This window comes from Ursus maritimus, unplaced genomic scaffold, assembly GCF_017311325.1.
Source record: "Ursus maritimus isolate PB19 unplaced genomic scaffold, ASM1731132v1 scaffold_31, whole genome shotgun sequence".
NCBI classification, from domain to species: Eukaryota; Metazoa; Chordata; class Mammalia; order Carnivora; family Ursidae; genus Ursus; species Ursus maritimus.
This window is the reverse complement of record NW_024425675.1, coordinates 13,439,872-13,456,174: the sequence shown is the minus strand read 5'-3', so window position 1 is coordinate 13,456,174 and position 16,303 is coordinate 13,439,872. Positions and strand designations below refer to the sequence as shown.

Here is a 16,303-nt window from a genome sequence, read left to right as displayed (position 1 = left end):
AACAAAAGGAAAGATCTCAATGGAAGAAAAATCAAGATAAGAGCTCTGTTTGTTACCATGAATTATATATTAATTGAACCGAATTCAGAATAAATTTTCCAGTCAGTGCTATTATTTCCAACCCTGTCCTATAGTTCAAGGTTGAAATATTTACAGATATTATTTTATCAAAGCTTCTTCATGATTAGAAGCCTACAAGTACCTTTTAATTTTGTATTGCTTAAATTCCTTTAAAGAATAAAAGGTTTCCAAATTAGAAAGAGATGGGACAACCAGTGTTTATGTCAGATTTTTCAATAAAACTGTTTATTTGTAAACATTTAAGTGGCAATTTCCTCATTTTTGGCTTTGCTGGAACGAAAGAACATAACAAATAAAAGCTTTCCTAGTAATGCATTTTAAATCAGCTTTCTTTAAAGTTTCAACTGAATTGAAATTTACCTGTCACACCATTACAAAGACAAATATTTTTAAGGTTAAAAATCAGGAGTAACATTTATGATTGTAAAACTCAAAATGGTCACACACAAACACTGTATGTTCAAAACACACAACCTGTTAATCTTAATTGAACACAACTCATTAAATATTCTAATCACACTATTTCTCGAATTAAATCTTCACTGAAAGGCCTAATTTGGTGCAACACATTGACCAAAATATTTTAATTAAAAATATTCTGAGTTAGTCGCAGGCCTAATTACAGGAATAGAAATAGGGCCTATATTGTCAGGCAGGTCAGTAGAACTCAGTAGTAGGTTTTTCTCAAGTAAATTGACCGATCTAGGAATAATAGCGCAGCTGCTAAACTGCCAGTCTTGACATGTAAATCAATTTAAATGCAACAACTGCAGTAGCTACTTTGATAGTTATTAAATTGATACCTTGGAGATATGCTTTAAAAAAAATAAGCAGAGGATTTATTATAGGCAACTTCTTTTTCAGTAGAAAAATATTGGTTACAAGTTCAAAATATATTTTATTAGCAAATCTGGAAAACCTCACATTTAGATCAACTTAGATTATTAATAATAATGGCAGATCAGAATAACCAGTTCAAAGCAAAAGACATTAATTAGTACTAAACTCTTAAAAGGCAATGTGTAGTGTACAAGAGTGTACAAATTAAAATATGGCTGTATAGTAGCTGGACCAGACACAATGATGTTAAATGTTTTCCTTTTTAAATATGCATAGCAATTCTTGAACACTACAAGATCAAGATATAATAATATGATTTCATCAAAAACTATCATTCCTGTCCTCAAAAGTTTGTTTAAATTTATCTTTGTATAAACTGACTCAGTTTATATTAGAGGTGGATTGGCAAAAAGGTTTCAGGATTACAACATTTGAATGAAGGCCAATGAATATTAAATTCTGAATTTATTCTAAATCTATATTCTACTCCAGACTTGTTCAGGGAAAAAGAGGTGAATATAAAAATCACTATTTTCAGCTAAAATGTCCCATGAAATAACTTCATGTAAAAAGTGGTTATTAATAAAGAACATCTAAGGAAGTGGTGACAATTCCCTAAGAGCATTAATAAGTATTAAACTTGTTTAAGATCTAAAGTGTATTGGAAGAAAACATAACTAAACTCATAGCTATGAATCTCATCCCACGTATTTTATCACCATCATTGTTGAAATGCTATGTATCTATTAATAGCTACTCTTTTCTACCCCACATACAAGTTGTATTTAGTGTACAGCCAAATTCAAGACAGCAAAATCTCATGCACTGAACACATTAAACAGAACCAGATATTTACTAAGCTATGTCTGCCACTCTAAACAACAGTCTCCAAGGATTAAGTTTAGAATCAATGCTCTATTGATTTTACTATCAATGAACATTATGGCTCACACGACTGGCCATTTTAAGGGAAGATAGCTTCTATTATAGTTCACTTTTTTAGAATATATGCTTTTAAAAGATAAATCACTGCTTTCCTGAAACACTGAAAAATAAAGATATTTCTTAAAATATACAGAGACTATATTCATAGTAATTTGAGAATAAATGTGTTGACAACACATAAAACTTAAAACATCACTGTGTTTTGCTTTTTCTATATTTAACATATAATACTGTTAAAATGTTCTGTAATTCAGCTCATACAAACTGCTCTGAATAATCTGTTAAAACCAGATTAAGAATGTATACATATATCATTGTAAGAAAATACAAAAGTAAATATGTGTGATGAAAATATCACTAATGCAAAATTGATATGGACTTATAAAGGCTATTATCTTGGAAATTAAAACACAGATTAATCAACTCCACATTCAACATACGATTTAATATATGTTCACTTTGATTTTCTTAAAATGTACAAGATAAACATAAAATAATGGTTACATAATCATTAGTGAGTTTCAATCTATAATCTCAATTTATCAAAATATTTAGCCTAATATAAACATTGGAGAGCAAATAAATCTAAAAATATTTAAATTACCAACAGAAAAAATTTTATGTAAATATATGCTCATATTTTGAAATATAAAGCAGTAACTATGAAACTAAAATAGAAAACATATCTATTATGAAAACAAATATTTAAATAATTCTAGCATTTGCCTAAATTGTGAATTTCCCATCATACTAAGTTTGAATTTTTAGTTTAAAACAATAACAACAACATCCATTTAGGTCACATTTTGAACTCAAGAGTAAAAGTTAATTACACAAAGATCATAAACAGGAAACGCATCTAAATTAATCGATCTTACTCTCCTTTAAAAATGTATATATACGCCCAAACTTGTGGTATACAGCACTTTATATATTCCATATAACAGGTATCTTATATCTTCTAATTAGAGAAGGTACTAAGATAGATTTCTTATTCTCAGGTTACTGTTTATTTTTCTTCAAACATACCTATAATCAAATTTAGAATGATGAGGTAATGGATTTGTAAATGTTTAGCACATTAAGGCTGAGATAACTATACTTTTCACTGGATTTGTAAATAAAACATTTTATTTAGTAAACTAAAAAAACACGTTCAACTTTTAGAAATATAGACCAAAAAAACCCCCCAAAATTTAAAGTTGCACAACTGGGTTAGCAAAATAATACTGGTTAAAAATTTGTAATAGATTTTAAATAAAAGTAACATACTAATATTACTAAAGCACAATCTAGTGTATATATGTAATGACTAGTATCTACTTGGTACTTTTTTCAGCTAACACTCAGGGCACTTGTACAGAAGTTTATGTCAGAATACAGCTGAGCTGCTATTCCCCAAAATAAGCAAGTTACCTGGGAGTTTAGAAAAGGCTGCTATGATAGGCTTCCTTACGCTAACCAGACAAACTTGTTATTTTCATACTATCATCTATGTTTTGGGGAGGAAAAAAAGGCTTAGAAGTTTATTTATAATCTCATTCCTAGGAATCTATTCAAGAGAAATAAAGAAAAAAAATCCGTTCACACAAAGACCTGTATGTGAATATTCACAGCAGCATTGCTCATCACAGCCCAAAAGTGGAAACAACCTAAATGTCTATCACTTGGTGAATAAACAAAAGTGGCATATGATATAGAATATTATTCAGCAATAAAAAAGAATTAACTACTGCTATATGCTACAATATGGATGTGCCCCAAAAAGATTATCATAGAAGCCAAATGCAAAAAAGTACACATTATTATGATTTCATTAACAGGAGAGGCCCAGAAAAGACAAATTTATAAACACAGAAAGGAGATCAGTGATTGCTTGGGTCTGGGATCAGAGTGGGGACTGCCTACAAAAGGGCTTGAGGGAATGTTTGGAGGTGATGGAAATGTTCTAAAACTGGATTGTGGTGTTTGTACAACTCTGTAAATTTACTGAAAATCATTGACTTGTACACTTAAAATAGCTGACTTTTATGGTATGCAAATTATACCTAAATAAGGCAGTTTAAAAATAAAAATTGCCTTTTCTTCAAAAAGAAAAAAAAAAGGTTATCTAGTTTATTTTACCTACTTCATTGCTATTCTCTTTCCTACCAAAATTAAAGAATGGACTTGATTTCAGTGAAAACACAATTTTACTCGTAAGGGAAATAAATAGGGAAACATATATGACAATTTTCCAAATTGCAAATTCCTGGGAGGTTATGCATTTAAAAGTACTTAAGTTAATGAATATTTATAATAAATAATTGTGATACCAAAGAGCATTTTTTAATACCAGTATAAGACAATCTTCTTTTAGGAGATAAAAATGACTACTGGGTTTTTCTTCCTAAAGGAATTAGAAACATTAGGTAATTGTCTGGAGAGGTGCATTTCTCCTATATGTTTAAATACACAGAGGTCACCTGGCCTCAGGCACGAGCTTTAGAGAAGTGATTCTCAGCTTGATTAGTTAAGATTTTTGCCTCAAGGAAAACCAGTTACCAAAGAGTTACTTGTGCCTCAAGGGGTATAAATACTACAGCTGTTTGTGTAACTGTCAGATCCATTTTTTCTACTAACACTGTAAAGAAATTGAAAAGGGAACGAATCCTAAAAGAAAATGTTAGATGCATCTATGTTAATGAAGAAACATTTTATACAGAAGAAGTGATTTGTTCTGTAAAGATATAAATGATTTTTCAGGAACTGAAAGAAATTGTTACAAAGTTTACTGACTTAAGATAACAACAAACAAAAAGACAAAATCTGATGCCAAAGACATAGGGAGACTAAATAAAGCTATCTTTACAGACACATTCTTGATGTGTGAAATAAAACTAGGGGCTCAGTGAGAGAAACCAACTAGAAAATATGCACAGAATGACCAACACTTCTTTCAACACACTTCTAGGACTCTTTCAACACTATGGATTATCTCAAACCAGAGGAATGTCTGCTATGGTGTCTGGACCAATGCCAGCCCTTGTTATAAAGCAAAGAACACTTACAGAGAATATCTAGAGTCCTTGCTTTGCAATCTGACAAACTGAGGTATTCAAATTAAAGAGTTAAGATGAGAAGCAAGAGTAGTAGCTAACATTTTAGGATATAGAATAATTCCAGATAATACATTTGAAGAATTTATTTATTTCAAAAGAAAAGACTAGTCTACACTAGTCCAGAATAGAAAATTTCAGTCTGTGTTTTGCGAAATACTTGCTTCAAGTGTGTGTATGTGTACGTGTGTTCTGAGGCATGATGTGAAATATGCAATATGCTTCCCTCCCACCCAAATATACTTCTTACTGTGGGTCTGACTTAAGAAACCTTGAAGCCCAGTGCAATAGGGTCTACGCATTCCACACATTCTGAAGGAGTAGAGGAAAGAGGCCTTTCTGCAATCTCTTTTTAAGTCACTGGCACTACGTATAAACATATTACTACTCTTCTGAAAGGGGCACAGAGAAGTCTCAAAGTGAGGGGGCTGCCTCCACTCTGAAGTTTAACTTAAATGCAGAATCACCAGAGCAGAGTAAGGGAAGGGAAGGAGGCAAAAGAAATAGGAGAAAGAAACAAATATCTTTCTTCCACACCTATTTTCTACAGACTTACACAAGTCTGTTCTCTCACTCACAAATGTCAGGGTTTATTTTGAGAGTGAGGAAACATCAAGAAATTGTGATAAGGTGAGTATCACTAACAGCCTAATTCCAAAACATTTAAGGAATAGGGGGGGGAAAAAGACCACAAAGCACAGATAGGAGCTATTACTGATATATCAAAAATGACTGGGCATTTGTTTGAAGTCAAGTGGTATCTGTATTTCCGAGAGCATTTAACTCATGCTAAATTGTGTCTAATGCAGCTATGACTTGGTGACGTTATGACTCATGATCCTAAAGTGTATAGGTACTGAATCAACCCAGTGAATATTTTCGATAGAATTTAACTCTGCTCTAAACACAGGAAGAAACAAAAATAAAATACTAACTTATAATAAATGTCTAGTGAGATAATTCGTTCCTTTATAAACTGAGACATCAAACTGTAACATCTTAATTCAAGAGCAGAAATGAACACTCACCTCTGCCTTCGTTCATCATCCTTTAAAACTTCATAAATGGCCACCAACTAAAATAAAAGCATTACTTTAAAATAAAAATACTCTCAGCTATAAGAAATCACTTAGGAAGGTGAACACACTATAATGCACAAGCAGAAAACCCTTTGCGCTTATATATACAATGAACAGACACAACCTTAATTATATGTAACATTTTATATTTTAGTAGAACCTTAAGAGGTTAAAAAATGCTTGATACCAAAATAAATCTTTGTGAAAGATGCAAAAGTAATAATTATGTTAAAATGTGCTATTAAAAAGCAAAAGCTGTAATTTAGACAAGAAAATTATGACAATTATGACCCTCCAAGAATTTAGAGATTCTAATATAAAAAACGATGGTGATATTTTGTAAAAAACTGAGTGAACATGACATTCTATTTCTAAACTACAACCTCATTTTCAAACAGAAATATTCTACGTATAAGTTACTAATTTTATTAGAAAACATTTATTTATAAATTTGTTACAAAATATATATAATAACAGCACACTTCACTTACTTGTCTAAACTGAGTTTCTGCATTTTCATCTTTATTCTTGTCTGGATGCAAAGTCAGTGAAAGCTTACGATATGCTTTTCTAATGTCTGCAGATGAAGCATCCTGGAGGTGGTAGGGGGAGGGGGAAAAACACAAAGCAAACGTTGTCAGAAAAAGAAATTCCCAGAACCTTGTTAAGATCTGAGAAGACAGCCAACCAAGTGCAGGACCCCAGGCAATGTAATTTGAGCAATCAGTCTAACAACCAGGCTATGCAACTAGCCTGACCCACATGACTGAACAATTATTCAATCTAATTTGGCTCTCCTCTTAACTTTTCATTACCATACAGTCATTTAAAGAAGACAGTATTTGGCAAAACTTTTCAAACACTTGCCTTCCTAAAATTAACCAATAAATCTTTTTCAGTAATTAAGAGATCAAAAAGAAACAAATTAAAAATTAATACATCCATGTGCCTTCAAAGAAGGTCTTTATTTATCTGAGAATCTTAAAGCCAGTTTCTGAATCCCAGGCTTACCATATGTGGTTTCTTCATTGTTATTTATATTGAATTTACCATCGAGCCACAACCTATGGAATCTCAATTTCCCATGTCAAAAGTATGCCTATTTAAAGGCAGTTACATTTGCATTTATCCAAAATAACTGTAATTAGGAGTTGCGTATATTGTACTTAACATTTTTTTTAGTACTTCCAAGGGTGTTTTCAATCAATTTACTGAAAATCTGTGTCCAGTTTCCACAGTCTAGTTTGTAGATATAAATTTGCCCACTATTATTAATATAGTTTAAACATATTTTAAAAGTCACAACAGTTCAGTAAGAGTATGTTGGATTAAGTGGATGTTAAAATTACATTCTATATAATCCTGTGTGTCCAGAAAAACTCAGAAAATATGGTTTTACGTGGCCAGCATAAAATATATAACGATAACAAAGAACACAATGTAAAATTGGGTTTAAAACTTTATCTCCTCGGAGTTTAAAAATTATTCCAATAGCTAGCATATTCAAAGGGGTACAAAAAGATAATAAAATTGTTTATTAAGTTGTATTTTGTTTTATAGCTGAAAATTTGTTCAGTTAACTCCTAAAACTACTTTAGTTAAAAAGTTCAAATGACTAAAAAACCAAACCAAAACACAACAGAACAAAAAATCTGTGTCCCTGGGACTAAACAGGTGTTAAAGAAATAGAGCTGGAGAGAAGCTAAGTGAGACTATAATTTGTCAAGCTCTCCTTTTATGAACCGTTATTTTCATTATCAATTTTCTGGGGCTTACTGCTCCAGGGCGTCACTCTAGTTAAAAATGTCAACCTAGGTGTGAATATTTTTGTGATTTACAAAGGACTGAGAAGATATAAAGTCAGCAGAGTAAGTTTTGCAGATAATATAGTTAAAATTTTCATTCTAATTTGCTAAATAGAATTAATGTGTTCCCTATACTTAATAGGTAATATGCAGTAGAAAAGGATGATTATTTACTGAAAATCTGTGATAGAGATTTTGTTGAGCAAAGAGGTCAAGTGTCAAATGAATAACTGTTCTCTAATTGGGACTTTAATTTTGGATTTTATTAAATTAGGACTATATCACAGAAAAATTCCCAAAGTAGATTTCTTACAAAATAAACCATGTGTGTTTTCTTGTGTTACAAAATTAATGCACACTCCTTACGGAACACCTATGACTTACTTAAAAATAAAAATAACTTAGAGTCACCTAAGGCATTTCCCTCCTTCCAGTCTTGCCATGCTGATTCTAATTTTCCATTTTTCTGCCACAATATGTGCCCTAAATATAAATGTAGCCAGATGGCTCTCCTATTTCAAACCCTTCGATAACTCCCAAGTGCCTTCATCATCTGTCTTTTCCAATCTTTTTAGCTTTATCTCCCGCTATCTTGGCCCATCCTCCTGGTCCCCCAGATCATTACACATTAGGATGCTGTTCCCCAACCTCATGTTTTTATTTTGCACCCAGCTATAGATACAGACAATTCTCTCCTGACTAAAGAATGAGCATCTTGGCCTACACACAGATATTGCCTGACTTTTTCCTCTTGAGAATCTGCCCAGTATGGTTATTTCACCAATTAGCTCCACCCTAAGTGGACAGAACTGAAAAGCTTGAGGATTTCCCTATCTAAAAGACATGCTCTAGATAAGTTTCACCTTGAACTAGCTTATGTATTTAATTTTAGTAAATTACTCAAAGAATCTTACTTCATCCTTATAACAAAGCTATGAGGTAGCTATAGTTATTATTAGGCCCATTTTCTGATAAGTGAGGCAGAGAGAGGTTAAGTAACTTGCTCAAGTCCATGCTGTTGGTAAATAGATGGAAATAGAATTCAAACCCCAAAAGTGTTTTATCAGAATCAGAGATTCCTACGTTAGCTCTTTAGATCCAGTTAGTAAATTTGGATTGAGTCACTTCACAAGTGGCTACAGCTTTGGGAAGGCAGTGAGAACAATTGTTACATTCATACTGATCTGATAAACCATATGGAAAACATCCACATAACTACAATGTGAGTGGTCAACTGCAATTTTAAAGGTAAAGACCCTGATATGTGTTAAATTTTCTAACATTTCACATCATATTTCTATGAGAGACCTGAATGTTAGAACATTTACCTCACATACTCACTAGATTAGCCTTTTATCTCTCTGGCATGCAAAGAAGATTTTTTGATAGGGCTGTGGGTGAATTGGCTATCTTTAACACTGTTGACAGATCTACAGGGTTCAAGTGCCAGAATTCTTTTCCTTACAGTTCTTTGGCAACTTGGACATGAATTATCTTTTTTTTTTTTTTTAAGATTTTATTTATTTATTTGACAGAGAGAGAGACAGCCAGCGAGAGAGGGAACACAAGCAGGGGGAGTGGGAGAGGAAGAAGCAGGCTCCCAGTGGAGGAGCCCGATGCGGGGCTCGATCCCAGGACTCCGGGACCACGCCCCAAGCCGAAGGCAGACGCCCAACAACTGAGCCACCCAGGCGCCCCTGGACATGAATTATCTTAATATTTGGATGACCTCTGTAAAGAAGATACATATGGTCATTAACAAACAAAACAACAAACAAAAGCCAGCCCCCCCAAAAACCCCAACTATGAAAGTAATATGTTTGTCAAAATTAAATGCAATGGACATCAGCAAAAATAAAGTAGGGAACTCCAAGGGCCTGTACCTTCACAGAAACAAGCAAATAATCTGGCAAAACCAGTCAGAATCAACCCAATCTGAACTATGCAAACCACTCAAACCAGGTAATTACTTAATCAAGAAAAAGACAGCTGATTCTCAGTTAGGGTCTTGAAGACACCAATCTGAGTTCTTGGTGTGGATTCCTAATGCAGAAGGAAACAGAACAGACTTGGTTCTTAACTGTGGTTGTTTGTTTTGGTCTGTTGGTTCCCTGCTGGATTGTGTAAAGGACTTACCTTTGTTTTACCAAACTCAGTACTCTCCCAAGTCAGAGAGGTAATTAATTATCTAGGACATTTGCTAAAAACATTTAAAGGTAAATTTATTAGCTAGTGCCAAAATGGGGCAAGGGATGGCAGTTCGGCCATATAATAAAAACATCAAATGGCTTGAGAGGAAAGACTAGTGAGATGCTTTGGGGAATATGGGCCTTGAAAAGCTCCCATATATTCCTTGGTAACCAGAAGACCATGTGCATGCCCAAGGTGGAGTACATCCTCAGAAACACCTGCAAAGGCCCTAAATTCTCACTTTTAACTGATCTTTAGCCTGGACACAGCAGAAAGTGAAGGCTAAGAGAGAGTTGTAAACCTAGTTGAGTGTTGAAATCATGCCCCAATATATACATAGAACCTACTGGCAAAGATTAAGTCCCCCCCCCCGGCCTTCCAAGTCTTTAAGGAAATCTGTTGAATCATTAGCTGACCACTAAGCAAATCAAACAGAGATGTCAGTGGCTACACACAACAAAGAATATACACTTTACAAAATCAGTTCAAAAAAGTCATAGACCAATAAAACCACAAGCAGCAAAAGCCAAAAAAAAAAAAAAAAAAAAAAACCAAAAAACCAAACCAAACAACAACAACAAAACCAAACCCCTGATGGGGTGGGAGAATCTGATTACATGATATACTCAAAATGTCTAGTACTCATTAAAAATTATGAAGCGTGGAAAGAAACAAGAAAGTATGTGGAAAAAAAGAAATTAATAGAAACTGTCCTTGAGGAAGCTCAAACATTGAACTTACTGGACAAAGACTTTAAGTCAATGATTTAAAATATGCTCAAGAGCACATACAAAGAACTAAAGTATGAGAGTAACATCTCACCACATTGAGAATATCAACAAAGAGACAGAAATTTTAAAAAGGAACCAAAAAGAAATTCTGGACTTGAAAAATACAATAACTGAAAATAAAATTCACTAGAGGGGCTCAAAAGCAGAGCTGAGCAGAAGAAAGAATCTATGAACTTGAAGACAGGTTATATTGAGATTACCCAATATAAGGAACAGAAAGAAGAATGAAAAAAGATAAACAGCACCTAAGAGACCTGTGCAAAACCATAAAGAGTTCCACCCTACAAAAAATGGAAGTTCCAGAGGGAGAAGAGAGAAAGGGGCAGAAAAAAAAATATCTGAAGAAAAATGCCTGAAAACAGCCAAAATTTGATGAAAGACATAAATATATGCATCCAAGAATCTCAACAATCCCAAGTAGGATCAACTCAAAGACAGCCATACCTCAAAACTTAATAATCAAATTGTTGAAAGTCAAAGACCAAGAGAGAGAATCCTGAAAGCAGCAAGAGAAGTAACTCATTACGTACAGGGGATTCTCAATATTATTAACAGTTAATTTCTCATCAGAAACCACAGAGTCCAGAGGGTAGGGGAATGACATATTTAAAGTGCAAAGAAAAACTTTTATCAATGAATTATATATCTAGCAAAATTATCCCTCAAAAATGAAAGAGAAATGAAGATATTCCAATTAAACAAAAACTGAGGATTCACTGCTAGTAGATTTGCTCTAGAAGGAATGCTGCAGGGAGTTCTTCAGGCTGAAAGGAAAAAAATACTAGACAGTAATTCAAATCTATATGGAGAACTAAACACTGGTAAAGATAATATATAGATAAATACAAAAGTCAACATTTGTGTATTTTTGGTTAGTAACTCAATTTTTTTCTATACAATTTAAAGGACAACTACTAAAGCAATAATTATAAATCTATGTCTATGGGCATACCTGCAAAAAGATGTAATCTCTGACAATAACTATATAAGCAATAGGAACAGGCTTTGTAGGAGCCAAATTTTTTAATATGACTTAAAGTAAACAGGTATTAATTCAAACTAGATTGCTATAAATTAATGTGTTAATTGTAATCCCCATGGCAAACACAAAGAAAATGAAGATCTACAGTAAAAGAAACAAAAAGTGGATCAAATGGTACAGTAGAAAAAAAGATCTAATACAAAAACAGGCAGTAAAGGATGAATGAGGTAAAGAGAAGATATAAAACATATAGAAAACAGGGGCGCCTGGGTGGCACAGCGGTTAAGCATCTGCCTTCGGCTCAGGGCGTGATCCCGGTGTTATGGGATCGAGCCCCGCATCAGGCTCCTCCGCTATGAGCCTGCTTCTTCCTCTCCCACTCCCCCTGCTTGTGTTCCCTCTCTCACTGGCTGTCTCTATCTGTGTTAAATAAATAAAATCTTTAAAAAAAATAAAATAAAATAAAACATATAGAAAACAAACAGCAAAGTGGTAAAAGTAAGTCTTTCCTTACTGGTAATTACTTTATTTATTTATTTATTTATTTTAAAGATTTTATTTATTTATTTGACAGAGATAGAGACAGCCAGCGAGAGAGGGAACACAAGCAGGGGGAGTGGGAGAGGAAGAAGCAGGCTCATAGCGGAGGAGCCTGATGTGGGGCTTGATCCCAGAATGCCAGGATCACGCCCTGAGCCGAAGGCAGATGCTTAACCGCTGTGCCACCCAGGCGCCCCTGGTAATTACTTTAAATGTAAATGGATTGGGGCACCTCGTGGCTCAGTCGGTTAAGCGGCCAACTCTTGATTTCTGCTCAGGTCATGATCTCAGGGTAATGAGATCAAGCCCTGCGTTGGGCTCCAGGCTCAGCATAAAGTCTGCTTATCCCTCTCTCTCCTCCTCTCCCCCTCCCCCACTCATGCACACATGCTCTCTCTCTCAAATAAACAAAATCTTTAAAAAATGGATTAAACTCTCCAAGTAAAAGACAGAGACTAGCAAAATGGATTATAAACAAACATGCTCCAACTATATGGTATCTACAAGAGACTCATTTTAGAACCAAAGTGTTTGAAAGCATGTAGGAAGAAAATAACACTAAATGCAAACAGTAACCAAAAGAGAGCTGGGATAGCTACACTAATACCAGGCATATAGACTTTAAGACAAAAATTGTTTCAAGAGACAAAAAAGAACATTACATAATGACAAAAAGGTGAATGCATCAAGAAGATATGACAATTATAAACACATATGCATCTAACAAGAGCCCCAAAATATATAAAGTGAAGACTCAAGAGAATTAAAGGGAAAAATAGGTTATTTGTACAGTAATATTATAATATGTTTACAGTAATATTGGAAACTTCAACACCCCAGTTTCAATAATGCTTAGAGAAATTCAACAGAACATTAGTAAGTAAAATAGAAGACTTGAATAACATATAAACCAACTGGACAAACCTAACAGATATCCATAGACTATTCCACCTAACAAGAGCAGAACACACATGGAACATTCTCCAGAATAGGCCAGATTTTGGGACACAATGTAAGCTGAAACAAATTTTGAAATACTGAAATCATACAAGGTATCTTCTCCAACCACAATGGAATGAAATTAGAAACCAATGACAGAAGGAAATTTGGAAAATTCCTTCTGAACACACTCATGAACAACCAAAGGGTTAAAAAATAAAAGATAAATTAGAAAATACTTAGATATGAATGAAAAGTGCTATTATGTTATCTCCTTATAAGATAACTGAGTACATGACAGAAGAACACAGTAACAGGCCAGAAAACTGTGCTCCCAAGAAAAAAACTGAAAAGCTCTAGAGAATTTTTTTCCCAGTGATGTTTAGATTAAGACTGAAACAGGAAAGGTCATTATATTTCAGGATCATATCATTTCCTTTTGGATTAATGCATTCTGTAAGGTTTTAATACATTAATGTAATTAATGAATTATAACTATTTTTCTAACTTAACATGACTAAGGATTAAGCAAGAACTAAATTAAATCATGTATTCAATTTTGTATAAAGTAAAAAAGAAATCACTATAAAAATTAGTACTTTGATATAAATGAAAACAAAAATACAACATACCAAAACTTAGGATGCAGTAAAAGCAGTGCTCAGAAGGAATTTTACAACTATAACTGATGACAAAAAAAAAATCTCAACCTAACCTTCCATCTTAAGGAAACAAGAAAAAGAACAGTAAAGTAAACCCAAAGCAAATAGAAGAAATGAAGTAATAAAGATTAGAGCAGAGATAAGTGAAAAAGAGAACAGAACAACAGAGAGACTCCATAAAACCAAAAGCTGGTTCTTTGAAAAGTCAACAAAATTCATAAACCTATACTAGAGTGAGACGAGGGTTTCAAGTTGACAAAATCAGCAAAAAAAGTGGGGACATCAATCTTACAGAAATAAAAATAATTGTAAGAAAATATTATGCATAATTGTTTGCCAAGCAATTAGAAAACTCAAATGAATAGACAAATTCCTAGAAACACAAAAATTGACTCATGAAGAAATAGAAAAACTGGATAAACTTATAACAGTAAAGAAATTGATCAATTAAAAAAAAAACCCAAATCCAAAAAAACCTCAACATCCAACAAAGAAAAGTCCCAAACCTCAAAATTTGATGACTTAACTAGTGAAATCTAGTAAACATTTAAAGAAATCACTAGTTCTCTACAAACTCTTGCAAAAATTAGAGGAAGGAAGGCTTCCTAACTCATTCTGATATCAAAAGCCAGACAAATACCACACAAAAAACTATAGACCATATCCCTTATGAATATTGATACAAAATTCCTCAACAGCTTCTAGTAATCCAAATTCACCAGCATATAAAAAGGATTATATACCATGAATGCAAGGGTGGGTCAGTGTATGAAAATTAATATTATACACCAAATCAATAAAAGTAAAAAATCACATAATCATCTCAATTGATGGAAAAAGGATATGGTAAAATATAACACTGTTTGATAACAAAACACTAAAACTAAGACTAGAAGGGAACTTTCTCAAGTTGATAAAGGGCATCTATGAAAAACCTATAGCTGACCTCATACTTAATGGTGAAAGTCTGAAAGTTTTCCACCAAGATCAGTAATAAGAGGGATGTATGCTCTCACCACTTTTGGACTGGAAGTCCTAGCCTGAGCAGCTAGTCAAGAAAAAGAAATAAAAGATATATAAATTGGAATGGAAGAATTAATACTATCTCCATTCACAGATGACATGATTCTACACATAGAAAATCCTAATGCATGGGGCACCTGGCTGGCTCAGTTGGAAGAGCATGTGACTCTTGATCCTGGGGTTCTAAGTTTGAGCCCCACACTGGGTATAGAGATTACTTAAAAATAAAATCTTAAAAAAAGAAAAAAAAAGAAAAGAAAATCCTAAAGCATCACAGAACAAGTATCAGAGCTAATAAATAATTTCAACAAGTTGTAGGACACCAGATCAACATAGAAAAATCAGTTGTATTTCCATATGCTACAATAAGAAAATCTGAAAATGGAATTAAGACAAATCTTTTACAATAGCATCAAAAAGAATAAAATACTTAGGAATAAGTTTAACAAAAGTGTAACATCTGTACATTGTGAATTATAAAACATTGCTGAAAGAAATGAAAGATCTAAATAAATGGAGAGACATCCATTTCATGGATGGGAAGACTTAACAGTGTTAAGATTGCAATACTTCCCAAGTTGATTTACAGATTCAATGCAATCCCTACAAAAATTCTACCTGGCATTTTGCAGAAATGTATATGCTTATCCTAAAATTCATAGGGAAATGCCAGAGACCCAGAATAGTTACAACAGCCTGAAAACAAACAACAAAATTGGAGAACACACAAGTCTTGATTTCAAAATTTCCTATAAAGTTAGTCATTAACATAGTGTGGTCATGGCATAAGGATAGATGTATATAGCTCAATTAAAGAATTCAGAGTCCAGAAATAAACTTATCCATCTATGGTCAGCTGATTTTCAACAAGGATACCAAGATCATTCAATAGGGAGAGGACAGTTTTTTAAACAAATGATGCTGAGACAACTGGATATCCACATGCAAAAGACTGAAGTTGGACCCCTACCTCACAGTACAAACACAAATTAACTGGAAATGAATCAAAGTCCTAAATGTAAGAGATAAAATGATAAGACTCTTAGAAGAAAACAGAGGTAAATCTATATGACCTTGGATTTTACAATGGACTCTAAGCTATGACATCAAAAGAGTAGGAAACAAAAGAAAATAGAGAACTATACTTCATCAAAACTTAAAACTTTGCCACCATTGGGCAAATGTTTGGTGGTTCCTTAAAAAAATAAACATAGAATTACCACATGACCTAGTAATTACATTCCTAGAGATTTATTGAAAAGAATGAAAACAGGTGTTCAGTCAAAAACTTGCACACAAGTGTTCATAATAGTATTATTCACAATAGT

The 16,303-nt window shown here is 33.3% G+C and overlaps 1 protein-coding gene across 2 annotated transcripts in view; it reads right to left on the bottom strand.

The window, feature by feature from the left end:
* The window catches only part of DNAJC1 (DnaJ heat shock protein family (Hsp40) member C1), a 213,665-nt gene that overhangs the window by 134,093 nt on the left and 63,269 nt on the right, over positions 1-16,303 (bottom strand). Inside the window, exons 2-3 of one of the 2 annotated variants that reach the window (XM_040645337.1) lie at positions 6,535-6,636; positions 5,993-6,039 (exon numbers count right to left, since the gene is read on the bottom strand). In XM_040645337.1, the coding sequence (XP_040501271.1) occupies positions 5,993-6,039; positions 6,535-6,636 (149 nt within the window). The remainder of the gene's footprint in view (positions 1-5,992; positions 6,040-6,534; positions 6,637-16,303) is intronic. The other variant, XM_040645338.1, reaches the window with a different exon arrangement.